The 18,145-nt window shown below is 33.5% G+C and overlaps 1 protein-coding gene across 3 annotated transcripts; it reads right to left on the bottom strand.

Moving 5' to 3' along the window:
- Window positions 1-6,385: 6,385 nt before the first annotated feature.
- On the bottom strand, window positions 6,386-15,801 carry LOC107842904 (type I inositol polyphosphate 5-phosphatase 8). 3 transcript variants are annotated; one of them, XM_016686953.2, is made up of 11 exons: window positions 15,565-15,801; window positions 14,371-14,421; window positions 13,979-14,063; window positions 13,795-13,869; window positions 12,600-12,699; window positions 11,080-11,184; window positions 9,916-10,414; window positions 9,630-9,823; window positions 9,416-9,524; window positions 9,153-9,301; window positions 6,386-6,984 (listed from the first exon to the last, which is right to left on the bottom strand). In XM_016686953.2, exons 2-11 carry the CDS (start codon window positions 14,395-14,397, stop codon window positions 6,822-6,824), a joined length of 1,506 nt encoding a protein of 501 aa, XP_016542439.2. In that variant the 5' UTR covers window positions 14,398-14,421; window positions 15,565-15,801; the 3' UTR covers window positions 6,386-6,821. The 3 variants fall into 3 exon arrangements, with proteins under 3 accessions (XP_016542439.2, XP_016542440.2, XP_047252684.1); XM_016686954.2 differs by lacking the exon at window positions 15,565-15,801 and adding an exon at window positions 14,765-15,510; XM_047396728.1 differs by lacking the exon at window positions 15,565-15,801 and having other exon boundaries at window positions 14,371-15,531.
- Window positions 15,802-18,145: the final 2,344 nt, after the last annotated feature.

Here is an 18,145-nt window from a genome sequence, read left to right as displayed (position 1 = left end):
CAAGTTTTAGTGGTCAGATTCTTGTGAGAAGAGTTTTCAAGAGTTGAAGACTCAACTCACCACAGCCCAGTTTTAACGCTACCAGATGGTTCAGATGGGTTTGTTGTGTACTGTAATACTTCCAGAGTTAGTTTGGGGTGTGTTCTGATGTAGAGGAGTAAAGTTATAGCCTATTCCTTTAGACAGCTTAAGTCCCATAAAAAAAATTACCCTACCCATGATCTTGAATTAGCAGTCATTGTGTTTGCCTTAAATATTTGGAGGCACTATTTGTATGGGGTGCATGTTGATGTGTTCACAGAGCACAAAAGTTTGCAGTATGTATTTTCCTATAAAGATTTAAATTTACGCCAGAGGAGGTGGTTAGAATTGTTGAAAGACTATGACATGAGTGTTCTGTCTCATCCGGGCAAGGCAAATATAGTGTCAAATGCCCTCAGTCGATTGTCTATGGGTAGTGTTGCGTATATTCAGAATGATAGAAAGAAGTTAGTTCAGAAAGTTCATCAACTTGCCAGATTAGGTGTTCATTTGGTTGACTTGGCTAAGGGTAGTATTTGGATGCAGAATAGTTTAGAATCTTCTTTGGTTTCCGAGATAAAAGAAAAGCAGGATATGGATTCCAGTTTGGTTAGGTTGAAGGAGTCTATCAGAGATTAGAAAGTAGAGGTTTTCTCTCAAGAGGGAGATGGTGTGTTACATTGTCAGGGTAGACTGTGTGTGCTGTGAGTAGGTTATTTAAGACAGGGGATACTTACTGGAGTGCATGGTGAGCGTTACTCTATTAATCCAGGGGCCACAAAGATGTACCACGATCTACAAAAAATCTATTAGTGGAGTGGTATAAAGGGGGATATATAGCAAAGTGCTCTAATTATCAACAGGTTAAGGTTGAGCACCAAAAGCCTAGTGTCACTGTACAGGAGTTCAGCATCCCCACTTGGAAGTGGGAAGAGGTGAACATGAACTTTGTGATGGGTTTGCCTCGTACTCGTCGTCAGTATGACTCAATTTGGTTTATTGCAAACTGGATGACAAAGTCAGCCCATTTCTTGCCAATCCATACTTCTTATTCACCCGAAGACTCTTCTGAGCTCTATATTAGAGAGTTGGTTAGGTTTCACGAAACCCCGTTATCCATCATTTCTCATAGAGATACTCAGTTTACCTCTCACTTTTGGAAGGCTTTACAGAAGGTCCTTGGTACCCAAGTATGCCTCAGTACAACCTTTCACCCTCAGATAGATGGTCAAGAGAGGACCATTCAGACCCTAAAGGACATGTTGAGAGCGTGTGTTATCAATTTTAAGGGTAGTTGGGATGATTACTTACCTTTTATTGAGTTTACTACAATAACAATTATCATTCTAGTATTCAGATGGCTCTATTTGCGGCCCTATATAGGAGGAGATGTTGATCTCCAATTGATTGGTTTGAGGTAGGTGAAACCATAATGATAGGGACCAATTTAGTATTTGATGCCTTAGAGAAGGTTCAGTTGATCAGGGAAAGGCTTAAGAAAGCCTAAAACCAACAAAAATTGTATGTAGATGTGAGAAGGAGAGATCTTGAGATCGATATTGGTGACTTAGTTTACTTAAAAATCTCTCCCATAAAGGGGTAAAGAGGTTCAGTAAGAAGAGGAAGCTTAGTCCCCGATATATTGGCCCTTACAGAATTCTGAGCCATTTCGAAAAGGTAGCATATGAGCTTGGGTTGCCTACAGACCTAGCATCAGTGCACCCAGTATTTCATGTCTCCTTGCTAAAGAAGTGTATTGGTGACCCAACTATCGTAGTCCCCTTAGAAAGCATAGTTGTTCGAAACAGTCTCTCTTATGAAGAATTTCCAGTCGAAATCCTTGATCATCAAATTTGCAGACTAAGAAACAAAGAGGTTCCCTTGGTCAAAGTTCTTTGGCAGAACCAGTCCATTGAGGGAGCCACTTGGGAAGCAGAAGCAGATATGCGAACCAAGTACCCTCATCTTTTCTCCACAAACGCAGACTCAGCCCAAAGTAACAGTCTTCCCTAAAATTATTTCTGTTCCATACTCAGTTCCAGTTGCATATCATTCTCATATCATTCATGCATTCACGAATCAATTCATCCATGTGTCATGTTTCAGATTTAGTCATGTTTTCAGTTGTGGATGTCAGTATATAATCTCAATTCCTCAGTATTCTCAGCTTAATCAGTCTTATACGAGAATAAATGTTCCTAAGGGGGAGATATTATAATACACTGTAGTCTTCCTCGTTCAACTCAACACATAAAGTATACATGAGAAGCCTAAGACCTAAAAATTTAGCTAAGTGTTAGAGACTTAGTCTCATTTTTTTGGCCTCTAAGCTTCGATGATTTTATTACCGACCTCGAAAAGTTGGGTTCTAAGTTGATTCATGATTAGTGTTACCTATAGGTCATCTCGGGTGAGTTTTAAATTTTTCGAACAACATTTGAGGAATCTTTGGATGACCAAAATAGTGGACCAACGCGATTGGGCCGCATCGTATTGGGTACCACATTGGCATCATCAACGCTGCGCGATGCTTATTGCGTCAGACTGAATGACATGGCGCGGCACTTACAACATCTTTGGTCGCGTTCAGTTTAATGAATTACGGGTATGTGGGGGTATTTGAGTCATTTTCCCCTTACTATACCTCACTCATAACACAATATTAAGGTTCCAAAAGGGCAAAATCACTCATCTTTTCACAAACTCTCTCAAGAACAAAACCCTAGTTTCTTCAAATCCAAGTTCAAGATTTAAGAAATCACCAATAACTTATGCGAATTCAGCAATTAAGGTATGTTGGATGTTCATCCATGGGCACTTTCCACCCATGGAGTCCAAGAATCCCTTTTTTAAATTTTAAAAGTATGATATTTACTTATTTTATGAATTTTGTCCATAATCTCTCATGAATTTTGATTTATACTATGTTTACACGTAATTAGTTAAGTTATTAAACTCTACAGGTTTTGAATTGTGCTTGTTCGCTGATTAAGCCTTAATTTGTGATTTTAATATTGAATTCATGCTACTACTACATGTTACACTATTTCCATGCTTAAGCTATGTATTACAAGTGTTTGATGAAATGTTCCAAGGGATGAGTTTGGAATAAATGCTTACATATCATGTCCTCAAAGTCCTAGTATGAACTTACTATTATTTCTATCGAGTCTTGGGGGTTTGGATACCCAAAATTTAGCTGCTTACCTAGTTTTCAGTGTCGACAGAACGATTTCAGAATAGTTATGAGCCTTATCAGTTCATCAAGTTACTACCAACAGTTAAAACATAGTAAGTCCAGTATTCAGTGCCTTTCAGTTGGGAGTAGGATTTAGCACCAAGCGTATACAGGGATGGCAGCTTCCCCATCAATTAGGTAGAATTGTTAGTAGCAGTCCCTATATTCCAAAACTACGTAGCCAGCGTAGGATACGTGTAGTCAACCGTTATTTTAGGCTTGACTACCTCTCAGGGGTCACCCGTCGGTTTAGGCTTGACACCCTTAGTACTCCTTCAGGACAATACTTTAGTTGATCCACACAGCCATGTGTTAGTAACCATGATATGGTACTAACACCCTTCCAACTGGGGTCAAAAGTTGGATCCCAATCAGCTCATTGGGGCATGTCGATTAAATAATAGCTCCCACAGTCTCAGTCCAATGGTCAGCTTAGTAATCAGTTTTCATTTTGTTTAACCATAGCATACAGGTATCAGCTATCCAGTTATTAGTATTTAGTGTTTCAGTTTACAAATTATGTCAGAACATATTTTATGCTTGGTCAGGCATTATCAGTCTTTACAGATTTCATGCATTCTACTCAGTACTTTATGTTATTCATTCAGTCGGCTATTACTCATGCACATGAACCCATGCATATTAGCCTAACCTTATTTAGCATACCAGTACATTTAAAGTACTGATCGCATACTCATTTTTTTGTGCTATGATGTTTAATATCATAGGTTCGGACGCTCAGTTCCCTGACCGTGCGTAAACATACTAGATTGTCAGCTATAGCTATGATGAGTCCTCATACTTCAAGGACATGGTTTATTTATCTCAGTTTACCTTATCAGTTTAATATTTTCTATTCAGTTAGAGTTAGTTGGGGTTTGTCCTATCAACTCCACAGTTAGTCAGTAGAGGCTTTTTAGACTAGGACAGACAGTCAGTCAGTTTTCAGATGTTATTATCTGTTGTTTAATCAGTTTTTCCAGTATGTTTTCAAACGTTTAAAACCATGATTCGGTATTGATTTCAGTTGTTAAAACCTTATGGCGTTCCAGATAAATTCCATACATGTTTCTTTGATATTGATAGTTTATTCAGTGCTCATAACAGATACCAGTTCATGGGTTAGCTTGTGGTCCTACGAGGCTGTAAGCACCGCGTGGCGTCCTGGTGTTTTCTCGAGGCGTTACACTAAGTACGACACCATAAAGGTATGTAAGTGTAATAGTATTTGATCTAGCAGTCAGAGACACCGCTAATGCATCATAGTTGGGACCAAGACCTCTAAGAATATAAAGAACTAAATCATCTTCTCGAATAGGTTGGGCAGAAGCAGCTAAGTTATCAACATAAGTATTTATTTTTTAAAGATAATCAACTATAAACATGGCTCATTTCTTGGTTGTTTGTAGTTGTAGGCGTAATTGCATGATTCTTACGTGAGATTGTGAAGCATACATATACTCTAATGATTGTCAGACACCTCTAGCAGTAGTTCACCCAACAACTTGAGCCAATACTCATTCAATTAAGGATGACAAAATCCAACTTATAAGTAACTGATCCTGTTTTAGCCAAGCCAAATATGCAGAATTCAGAATAGCTTTTGTCTTATCCAAATTCGTGTTGCTCGATGAGCTTACAGTGAATTTGGGAGGGCACAATAATGATCCATCTACGTAGCCTTCCAAGTCATGACCACGTAAAGCAGGAAGAATTTGAGATTTTCATAACACAAAATTGTGACGATCCAACTTGATTAAGTTAGAAGGGGAGATAAAATTATTATTTGATGACTCGTTTGAATTGGATAGACTAGTGATTGAAGGAGGGGTCATGGTAATTAGACGTGAGTCTTGTGTATGCCCCGATACCATGAAAGCAATTGAGTTTGAATAGTAAACCAAACTTGAGTTTTACAATTACTGAAGCCAAATACACACACACACATATATACACATATGTATATATATATACACACACACATATATATATATATGTATATATAGATATACATATACTTATATACATATATACATATACACATACATATACATATATACATATATATGTGTGTGTGTGCGCGCGCTGAAGCCAAATACACACATATATATACATATGTGTGTGTGTATATATACATATGTATATATATATATATATGTATACATAGGTATATATATATACACACATACATATAGATATACATATAGATATACATATACATATACATATTCATATACATATACATATACATATACATACATACATATATATGTGTGTGTGTGTGCGCGCGCATGTGTGGTGATTGAATCTATTAATTAAGGTAATCTAATTAATAACTATCAAGAGTATCCTAAGTGAAATACAACACTTAAGTCTTATCCGAACAAATGCTAGAATTTGATAGCACTATCATCAGTTGATAATGAACAAAACAATGAGTAACAGATCGTAAAATAGAAGATAGCAGTGTATTGATAGTCGGTGAATATATCATATAATCCACAATGAAAACACTAGAGGACTATTTTATAGCTAAATCCTCCGAAGCTCAGACCCTACAAAAACTTTAGTGACTCATATCTGAATAGCAGTTGAGCTTCATCTTTATTATGTCACGATGTAATTTGGTGCCATGTTACGTGCTCTGTAGCTAACACCAGACACGTGTCATGAGTTTGAGATACTTGAAAGCAAGGCTACCTTCTCTAGTCTCAACCTAAAATACGTTTGATGTTTCATCGCGATTAAGTCAAACCTAACTTATCACCTCCTCCATATGTCTCTCACCAATTCGGTCATGCAAATGGCCCGACTTTTACTTCATACAACATCAGTCTTTAAAAGAGAAGAAAAGCATGGCAAATATCTCCATAGCCAAAACTAGATACATAAAAGGTTTAAAAAAATATCATTTAAAGAACCAAAAATATTAAGGTTACAAAATTGACGAGAGGCCACATGCTCCTCTTCCCTCAAGTTCCTCAACCAAAATATTTTAACAACAAAAAAACTCCTTTTCACATGTGCCATAATTAGGCCCTCCAACTTTACTCTTCTTTTCCCAATAATTAAAAAACAAAACAAAAAAAAATACAGAAAATGTAGAGAATAATAAAAAAGAAGTTCTTGCAAAAGTTGAGCTTAGTTTCTCAACCAATTGGAATATTATCAACAAAGCCATGGCAATAACATCATTTCTTAATGCCACGTGTTAAAGCTCCACTACATTTGCCACTTAGCACACCTTGACCCACATCACTTTAGTTGATTGTTGATCAAGAAAAAGCATGAGATCAAGGAAGGGTAATAGACTGACTTTCAAGAAGTAAAAACCACTTGACTATATCGAAATTCACTATGCACAATCTCCAAAACCATTAAAAATTTTTGGAAACTTCGAACGGGCCATGCTTGGCCCACATGTCAGACTGTCATTCATCGAAAAGCCTCAACTTGACTCCTCTTTAGTTCGAATGGGCTGGGCCGGGTAACTGACCTAGTTGTTTGAAGGATTTCGGGCTTTTTGGACACTGTTTGTTGAGTGATTTCGGGCTTTTGGTTACTAAAGGGTGGTGAAATATTTTCTTTCACTGTGGTACTTTTGGGTTAAATTATTATTTACAGAGAAAAGTGAGTAGACAGGTCTGTGATCTGAGAATTTTGATTCACCTCTTACATAACATATTTGCTTTAGTCCTTCACCTTTCCATAATATCCTGTCACACCTGTTATTTTAAGCAAAAAAATATGTTTTAGTACAAGTTTGTTTTGCTGTATAAATGAGTAAAATATGGTGCTTCGATACATGAATCAGACAACATAAAAGCATTTTAAGTTCAAGATTCCTGGAAAAGGCTAAAATTGCAACTTTTTTATAGGTCCTATGAAAAAAAAAAAAAACGTGGAATAAAACTAACTTATTTGATGTGTTTGTTACCAATGTATGGATTTCTCATGACAAATCAAGAAGAAAATAGTAATTTCAGTGTGCAATTTAACTAACCAAAATTTGAGATTATTATCATAATTGATTATTTATGGAGTAACATAATTGGAAGATTTTGGATAGTCTTCAACGATGGCGTTCAAATAATGTGAATAGTTTTCTCATTACCACCACGAAGGATTATGATGGGATGAATAGGATATCTCTATCTTTATTCAAAAGATTCAAATTTAGAAAAAATCCTTACAAAGAACGTTTTCTCTTTTAATAAACCTTACTCGACATAAATCCGATTATCAAAACTTCAATGCAAATATCAAACACTAAATAGAAAACAAAAACGTGTTTCTACCACCAACCACTCCCCTCAAAAAAAGTACAAAGAAATCAAAGAAAGAAAGATAAGAGAAAATATAATGAATGTATGTTTCTTCTATAGTTCAAATTTATGGATTAGAAAAACGTGTTTCTACCACCAACCACTCCCCTCAAAAAAAGTACAAAGAAATCAAAGAAAGAAAGATAAGAGAAAATATAATGAATGTATGTTTCTTCTATAGTTCAAATTTATGGATTAGAATATTCTTCAAAATATTGTTGCAGGATCAACTACACTCAGAATTAGGTGTAACACAGACAAAGTGATAATGTAGATTAGTGTTTGGGCCTACAAGGTAGACTTCTTGTGTGGGAAAACAATCTATATTAGTGAAATTTATTAGTCTGTCAGATTAAATTGTCAAATTTTCTACATATGTTTAACTAGTTTAAGCATTAGCTTGCACTAATGACAAATCTTTTAGCATAAGATTGTCGTTAATGGTTTATTGTTATATATGAAAAGTAGAAAGTGCTTCAACTTTTTTCCTAATCTCACATTTAATTAAATAGGAAAAATACTCAATTACCTCTCTGAACTATATCCAAAAAGATATGACACACATCAACTTAAAGGGGTCTTATTACCCCCTAAACTAATTAAAAGGATAATTTTAACACCCTTAGTACATACGTGGCACATATGTGGCACACACGTGTACCTATGTGGACACTTCAGTGTGTTGTGCCACGTAGGCACTAATGGTTTCAAAATTACACTTTTAATTAGTTCAGGAGATAATAGGACCCCCTTTAAGTTGAGGTGTGTCATAACTTTTTTTAGTATAGTTCAGGAGGGTAATTGGGTAATTGGGTATTATCTCTAATTAAGTATAATTCTTAGATGGTCGGTGCATCAACCTCCTACCCCCACCCCCCAAACCATCAAAAAGGTTGGAACAAAAAATAGAATTCGAGCGGAGACAAATTTGTTGATTCTTCCCATCGATTATAGCGTCAATGGACAGCCTTACCTAATATCGATTGTTGGTGGGAAATGGCATGTATCCCATAAATTTAATCAGTGTGTGCGAAAGTTAACTCACCGTGATTATAAAAAGAAAAAAAAAACGGGATAAACCTATTGAAGAGAATCCTTCCCTAATTTTCTACATCTTTGACTTGGGATTTCAAGGGACATAAGATGAACATAGTATAGTATGGAATTTTAACCAATTGAAAAATGCTGCTAGTAACATAGTCAATTGAAAAATGATTGTACAAAAGTTCATTACAACAAACTAAATAGAGTTAATTAATAAATGGAATCATGCTAATCAATTTTTAATCTAGTACTTTATACATAGATAGGTTGATTAATGTATCAAATGCATGCACTTGATTAATATATTAATTTAAAAACAAGACTACAAAAACAATGAAATTAGCTAGGAATGTTGTCGCTAAAATGACTCATAACTAACATTATGTTAATCCATTACGAAATAAAATTAACGATGAATGTTACTATTTAACTATAGAATTTACCCCAAACTAATTTCTGCTTTTTAGAAATGAACATTTCACTAGTATGAAATATTAAAATAGAGTAAATTTGGGAAAATTTACCAGGCAGGGGTCCTTTTCTTTTCCTTGGATGTACAAGTATGAGCAACATAATGGTCAGAATTATAAAGGTATTTGTATGTTGGTGCAAAGTATATTCTTCCTTCATTCCAACCATTGAATATTCTTCCTGCTCTTTGTTCCATCCTTAACTGCCATAACAGTTACAAACAACACAATGTTAGATGCAAATGCACATAATAGATCAAAATGAACGTCATGAACTATCACTTAATACAATCAGTTGTTGACGTCGGTTGCCTTACCTGATCTTTTTCTAGAAGTGCTTCCCAATCACTATTTTTTACCAACTCGTATGTGTCCTCGCAACCGGATGCTAGCCGGTAATTCAAATCTCCAAGCCAAATAATCTTGCTACATTAACAAAAGAAGAAAGCAAGACAAATTAGTCATAGTGCAACATTAAGTATTATGTATCAATAAATGTATAATTCTAATTTCAAAGAAGAAAATACGCACTCATGATCCAAAATGTGATCAGGAGGAAACGGTTTTCCGATAATCCTTCTATGAGGGAATCTTGTTTTCCTTAATATTTCCATGACATCGTTATTTCTTTTAATCTCATCGCCTTGTTTTTCTCCTGATGCCAAATGAGTACAAACGAAACAAAATGTCTTGTGATGCAATGTCATACTGATCGATATTGAACCCTATCAAGAAAAAGACGTTACAATATGATCAAAATCAAGAAACATTCATAAATAAGCATGACATAAGTTTAAATCGTTCGAGTAATTTGTACCTTATTTCCAAGATAGCCCATGATGCCTGTTCCAACACATGAAACTTTCAAATTGCTAATGTGTCGATACAAGTCAGTACGAGTCCATATGCACAAAAATAACCCAACCATTTGTTTGCTTGCGGCTAAGCAATATCTATTTTGCCCTGGACCAGAAGAGTTATATCTTTTCGACATGCAAGTTGGACTAGAAGATACATCGTCATTCATGCTCAATAGCCTCTCCCAATCATCTTTTTCGAGTTCATTCTCGAATTGGATCAAATTCGAGAAGCTAACCCTTGGTTTAGGACTAGATTGTTGTTGGTGCAAGTCATTGAAGGACGGGGATGAACTTTTTCCCTCGGATTTTGGGGTGTTGTTGTCATTAGGAGAAAGATCAGGGGAGCTAGTGTCGCGATTCAAAGCTTGGCGAATCAACGAAAGCCACTTGGCAGCTGGTCCACTGTCCTCTGGACCTATGACATTGCCTGCATTTAGAGGGACAATTTCCTGGAACCTGTTCATAGAAGTTCGGTAAAATGTTAGTAAAAAGCACAAAAATTTCTTACTCCTATGATCTACAAATTTACCAATTTATTGCAAGAACCTCTTCTTCAACTTTCCACACAACATGTTTAATACCACAAGATTAAAGAATACCGTGATACTTTCATATATGTTTAGTTTACGATCATAAAATTCAAAACTATTTTTTATTTTTTTTACATTTCATATTAAATCAAAATCACACAATTAAATTGAAACGGCGGGATTACAAGGGATTAAAGACCCTATCTGTATAGCAATAAATGAATATTCAAAATAAAAGACAAATGCCTTTTAGCATGCCACTTGATATAAGTCACTCTCACATCATAGACCAAAATATTGGACACGATGACACTCTTTTAACCAAAGTGAAATGGACTTTATAAGAATATATAACCGATTATACGGCTTATTAAGGCTGATGCATATAATTCAAGAAGGTGATCAGTTTTAAGTGATTAACCATTCTATGTAATAAACATTTGAGAACACGAGCGTGAAGCTTTTTCATGATTTGAGTAAGAAATGTCTGATAGCTAGGAACACGATTATAGATTTAGATATTCAATCGAAAACAAATCACTGTTTGAGTGTTTGAATGAAATTGACTAACAAATACAGATAAGGCGTTACCCAAGCACATAAATATCGACTGGTGCAGTTGAATTCAACCAATCACCTAAGTCCAATTCTTGATGTGGTGACTTGCCTCCTACATTCCATGTCCCCACGAACATCCTATTCATTATTTATAGATCATAAGAAGAATAAGTATTTTTCAAAAGACAAAATATATCCAAAATTAATTATATATCAAAGTCATAATAATTGTATGTAAGTTCAACTTTCACTATCACTACAATTTGCTCACTTCTGAAATATTATTTTGAAAAGAAAAAAATGAAGGAATTTAACGCAACACGAAGAATAATGTTGCTTGACTTGGACCCCTATGAACATCTTACAAAAAGGACATGTGAAAGTACGTACAATAGACTCAATGTGAATAAGACTTTCAAATTGATAAGAAAAAAATGAAACATGTGCCCATTAATTCAATCTCAGTGTTATCATAAAAGGATTGCTCAAATCATAAAATAAGATACGTTGCTCACTCTGATGTGGGATTACTAACCACCACGCACGACTAGGCCTGACAATTGGAGTGTAAACAGGATAATATGAGGGGTGGCTTTGATATTGATACCCTTAGGCATTATATGAAAAAGAACAAGTACTAATTAAACTCAACTAGAAAAAAGAAGTCAATTGCTCGAGATCGTATAAGAAACAAATCCTCATCCCACACACCAATTGTGAGATTACTAATCAACATCACCCACATGATGAAATTAGGTTAATATATATATATTTTACACTATACTTTTGCATATTACACTAGCTAGTGTACTTGTTGCACCACACATGCCTATCACAAAGTTATGTTAGCACAAAAACCGGCGGGGCTAAAGTTAGAAGCTTCCAACATTAATAAAAGTACTAAACAATACAAAAAACAAGTTGAATTCATTAGTTGACAAAGACAGTATAGCTGCACCAGACTAGCTACGTACTTGGGATACAATAATTATTTTCTAGGACTTGTTTGGCTGGGACAACTTATTCGGGATCAATTAATCCAGAATTGTTATCTCATCCTCAACGTAGGATAAAAATAACACAACAAACTTAGGGTAATTAATCACGAAATAAATTATACCGCGATTTTATTCCAATCAAATATGAGATAAACCAATTCTAAAATTAAATTCGAGATTGGTTATCTCTTACCTCTCCTACCAAACGGCCTCTTTACCTAAAAAGTGTAGTAGTATCTATTTAGAAAGGCTACGGAGACCAGCTTACTATAGTTTCACATGGCCAAAAAGTACTTAAAACCAATGACTTAAAAGATGTCAATTTTCACATGGCCAAGAGGTACTTGTAAGCACAATATACGGTTTCTTGATCAATACTTTGGCTTTATTAAATTCCAAATTTATTCTCCATATAAATTAATTAATTTAATCAGATTATAAGATCTAATCATGAACCTTAACATGGGTATGCATAAAATTCTAGACTTTGGGGAATTCCCCAAAAGGGAAATTTATTTTTAAAAAAAATACATGTATTTATTGTTCTTGGCTTACCTAAAATTTTGATGATCGCTTGTAGTGGATGTCTCTTTCTCCAATACTGGTACTTCAATTCCTCCAATTCCTCCATTTCTTTCCATCATCAACCAACTTTCTGCTTGTCAAATATGAAATAACTCAGTTTAATTTATTTTTATCAAAATAATAATAATAATAATAATAATAATAATATTAGCGTCATAATTTCAGGAAATGAGCTTCTCTCACTAGTTACAAAATAAATCGAAGAAAATGACATAACAAACAATTTTATGTCATTTACTATAGCTTGCTTGATCAATTTTGTAGTCATAAACCTGATGTCTTCTCATTTGTAATTTTAAGTCAATTGATTTTCTAGTTTTTTTATAAATTTATGTAATACGTCACATAAGAAATTTGAAAATAACACACAAGATCTTTTTGCATTGTTTTTGTTTTATTCAAATTATTGAAGATTATATTAGACCCCTTTTATTCCACAATTTCATGCTAAATAATATAAAGAGCAATACAAATTCAACTTACACCAAATACATTGAAAATAAGTACGAAATTATTAATTAATCTGAATAAATGTAAATATATTACTAATAGATATTTGGATTGAGTAATACTCTAATGAACCAAAAAAATAAAAGAAAAAATATGAGTATCATAATTCATAACCACAAGACGATTCCATAGATTGCCTTTGAGCCTGGTGTATAGAAATTGGTGAAAACTGAAAAAAAGGAATGATCAACACTAGAGGTAGGACCATGCACACGTGGCACAAGGAGAAGCAATGATTAGATACTATAAACCAAAAAAAAACTTAAATTATGATTATATATTGTGTCAAATCACATAATCAAAAAAGTCCATCAAATCAACGGAGAGATGCATGCAGTCCATTTATGATTCTATCAAATCAACGGAAAATCAGACTATTTAAATTTAACACCCTTTTGTGCATGAAATTTTTTCTTTTTTTTTCTCGAAAAAACAGGTTTCATCATAAAATTTTTAAAAATTTTATTTTTATCTTTTTCACTCCAAATTACATGACAAATTTAAAACTAACTCTAATTTATTTCACGAAAAAATACAAATTTAATTTTCAAATATGACTTTTTCACTTTAAAAATAAAAATTATTTTTTCTATTTTCACGATGAAACATATTCAAACGCCTACTTAAAACTCCTTAGATCACCGAAGATTCTTACCAGATAATTCCTCCGGCACGACGGCGCAACTACCTTCGTCTGAGCAACTCTTCCTTCTTCTTTCTCCTTTACCACCTAATTAGGCCCATAAAATTAAAATAATTAATTTATTTTAATTAATAAATCAAGAAAGAAAATACATGAAAATAGAGTTGAAAAGTTCAATAAAATGTGAAAATATTACCATCTATTATGTGATCTGAATAAAATTTCTCAGATTTGCTCCTCATATTCAACCATTTCCTAACTACTACTTTAGTCCACGAAGACTGCAAAATTCAGAAGAAAAAAAAGGGTCAAGATCAACTCGCTAGATTTTCAAGAACACACAGACACACCTCTACTGTGTGTAAAACATATAACACTTCTTTTATTTCTCATCTGATATCCAGAACTTGACTAATACAGATTCACGATTCTAAGGCTTATTCGGTCAGTGCTTCTTCTTAAAGATTTTTCTATAGTAAGACTCAAAACCGAAACCTTCACTTATCTGCTATACCACATATTTGATGACGTAAAACATAGAACATATATAAACAAAAATACAAAGAGAAATTGCCAAAAAAACTGTACCTTGTATAATTTTTCCTCTGTTTTCATGGCTGCAATAAACTACCAATGAAGCTGGAAAAAGGGAAAAAGGAAGAAAATTGTATTAATGTTTTGAGTATAAGACACTATATGTACATTTAAGTCAACATAAAAACACAAAAGAAAAATTGAATTATATGTCAACTATACATAGTTTAGTTCTATAAACAAGTCATTAATGGAGTTTTCAACGGTGAATTTTAAATTATTTAAAGAGAAACAATTTGCAGGAGATTTGGGGACAGCTTCTGAGAACAAAGAGTAAACACAAAGAAACCACTCTAAACATTTTTAAAAGAAATTAATTTTTTTAAAACAAATTGTTAAATAAAGATTAAAAAAAAAAAAAAGTAAAATAGAGAAGCCAGAATATTACTTTAGATTGAAGATTTTATTCTTTATTTTTGGGGACTTTACAGAATGGAAGACAGAGTGGAGATGGTGAGCAAATAAAGGAGAAAATATAACATAAAGTTGAAGATAAAAATCTTAACCCCATAATAGTAATAAAGTTAATAACTTTTTTTCCTGAGCAACAATATATTTTGTGTAGTTATACACGTAGATCTTACCCTCATCCTGTGAGCTACAGATAGTATGTTTTTGATAAACTCTTTACTCAAATAAAAATATTACTAAAGTAGGGAAAACAAGGAACAAATAAAATTGATCAAAATTTCTGAAACCCCGTGTGAGATAGAAAGATTCTGAACTCAAAAATCAGTGAAGAATTTTATATCCATACCAAAGTAAAGTTCCAAGAAAAAAAACAGAAGAAGCTGCTGAAACAGAGGAAGTAAAATAAATGATAAGTCAAAAACACATATCCAGGTTTTTCAAATTTCATATCGTATCATAATTATCACCAACTACATATCAAAACACACTTCAAATATTAGTTATTCTCTTTATGTTTATAACAAATATCATCATCGCTAAGAACAATTGATGAATAGTTGGTAAAAGTTCATGCAAAAACTAGCAAATTGAATACTTTAGGTGTGTTTTTAATTTTTTGTGTACTACAAATAGTACAAGGAACAGAGAAAAACAGAATAATAAAATGGTGTTTTTGTAGAAAGGAGTCAATGACATTGTTGATATTAGTTGAAACCAAGGCACAAATAATGCAATATGAATTTAATTTTATTAACAACAACAAGGAGGGGTACTTACATATATGGATTGGGTAGAATTTCTTGAATTTTGAACTTTTTGTAGTTTCTTGAATGGAACTTAAAGACAAGTAACTTTTCGTTGATGAAGAAAAAAGAGACCCTTTTTACTAGTAATAATTCATATTTATGAATCTTTTCTTTTTTACTTGTGTTTTTTGCAGAGAGAAAAAGAAGGAAAATATTGGTTGGTTTTGTGAAATGAACAGAGAGAGGGCTTATTTACCTCGGAAAAGCAAAAACCTTTAACTTGGTTCTGTATTTATACAATGATGGAGAGAGGAGAGGGGGAGGGGGGAGAGGGGTTGTGATGTGGAGGAAAAAGAGAGGAAAAGGGCATTGATGTCCAAAAAAAAATTGGAGGGGTAGAAAAGTAAATTGATTATGTAGACAGGTGATTTTGACCCTCATCGAGTGTAATATATATATTTTTCGATATTAAATATTTATATATAATTCGATATTATTTTAATTATTATTTTATTTTTAATAAATTTTTAGTTAATAAATAACTAAATGAAGTTAATTTTAGGATATTATTTTTTTTTCAATTTAAAAAAAATAATACAAAAATTTAAAAAAAATTTATGTTTTTTTTAAATAGATAAGTTAGTAGTTTTAGTACTATCTTAATTATATTTATTTTTGGCTATTTTTAAACTTTTATTATATTTTCTTAAATATAAAAATTAATTAGTTATTATTATATTATATTATATTATTTTTATGTTATTATTATTATTTTATTTATTTATTTATTATTATTATTATTTAAAAAAAAAAAAAATTAAAAATCTTATCCTATCCTAACCTACCCCAACCACCCCCTATTTTTCCTCCAACTCCCTCAACCGCCCACATCACACCCCTATATATACACACACTACAACACACGAACAACATATATACATACACAGACAACAACGAAAAAAGGGGTGTGACATCTTTGGAGACTCTGCAGGGGAATAATAAGAATTCGAGCTTTTGATATTGACTTTACCTGCTTTAATTATTTTTTATATTGTGTTTATTGGCCCTATGTGCTACTTGTTGCTCATTTACTGCTTTGATATTATTTGAACTATATTATATATTGTCTTCTCTCGCGTACCCCCTCTAAGTCTCTGAAATAGGACAGAGGGAATGCAGCATATGCATCCCACCTTTTTTTTTAGATAGTCGGAGTGTCAAGGAACCTGGTGAAGGATATAGTTACACATGTTAGGCGGGGTTCAGATCGGCAACGAAGGCGGTGTTGCCCTGCTACCGATCAAGTTGTCCTTCCCCAGCTCAAGTGTCCGCTCGAATAAGCCAGTCTAGATACCTATCTCTATCAAGCTTAAACTTAGAAGAATTGAAAACTCAAAATCTGGTTATCCCTATTAGGTGTCGCATTATTTGCATCATATGCATTTGACTTGGCAGGACTCGGCACAGAGGCCGGGTCTGCCTAGGATAGGTGACCTACTTTATAAAGACCAACATGTGCATCCTACGTGAGCGCTCTTTGACACTTGTTTAGAAGGTTGTTTGTTTGTTGACCGAATTCAGGCAACTTTAAAATGCAAGAGATTAAATTGTCCTCGCACTTAGTGAATCATTTTAAAAAGAAAAAAAATAAAAAAAGAAATTTTTTTAAAAATATAGTAACATAATTTTACAGTCTTCATGAACTACGAGGGTTTGATTCTCACATCTTAGTGGGATACATAGGAAGTCCTTCCCAGGATACAACCCTATCTTTTGAAAAATTATTCATAGATTTATTGGGGAATATTTTGAAAATATGATTACTTTCATAATTATTTTTCAAATTCTCAAGTCCAATTTTTATATATATCTTAATAGCCCTGAATCTTTAGGGATCGTGAGGCTAAGATTTTTTTAATATATATATATATATATATATAGCCCGAAATCTTTAGGGATCATGAGGCAAAGTTTTTACAAAATAAATAAAAATATATAAATCTTAACAGCCCTGAATCTTTAGGGATCATGAGGCTAAGTTTCTACAAAAAAAAAATATATTTATATAAATCTTAACAGTCTTGAACCTTTAGGGTTCTTGATGCTAAGTTTTGTACGAAATATATTTTGAGAACTACGCACGCCTGATTCTCATATTAATGAGATACGCAAGCGGTCCTCAATGGATTCGGTGATCTGAAAAAAATTAAACTCTGACACATTAATTTTCTCCAAAATCAAAATAGTATTAAGGTGATTGGTTTGTGGCTAAGTTGTCTTCTCATCCATGTAACAGAGGTTCAAATAAAAGAGAAAAATGACCCGCAAAGAGGGTGTAGGGTTTGACAGTGAGGAGGAGTAAAATCAGGTGATTTCGCAAGAACTAGCATCAATGGAAGAGATTAAGTTATTGAAACAACAGATGGCGGAGATGTATCGAGCTTGGTTGAATGGACAAGCCCCGCCATCATCAATCCCTAGACTTTCGACTACGAATGATCCAAATCTTGCTCAAGCTCAAACTAGGAATCCATTATACCCACATGGATTCGGCCCATTTGCTAATATGTCTGGCGTTGCTGGTACTTCTACCATGCGCTTACCAAATTTGT

This window comes from Capsicum annuum, chromosome 9 (assembly GCF_002878395.1).
Source record: "Capsicum annuum cultivar UCD-10X-F1 chromosome 9, UCD10Xv1.1, whole genome shotgun sequence".
In the NCBI taxonomy this organism is placed as follows: domain Eukaryota; kingdom Viridiplantae; phylum Streptophyta; class Magnoliopsida; order Solanales; family Solanaceae; genus Capsicum; species Capsicum annuum.
The sequence above is the reverse complement of the archived record's forward strand: the minus strand, read 5'-3'. Positions and strand labels throughout refer to the sequence as shown.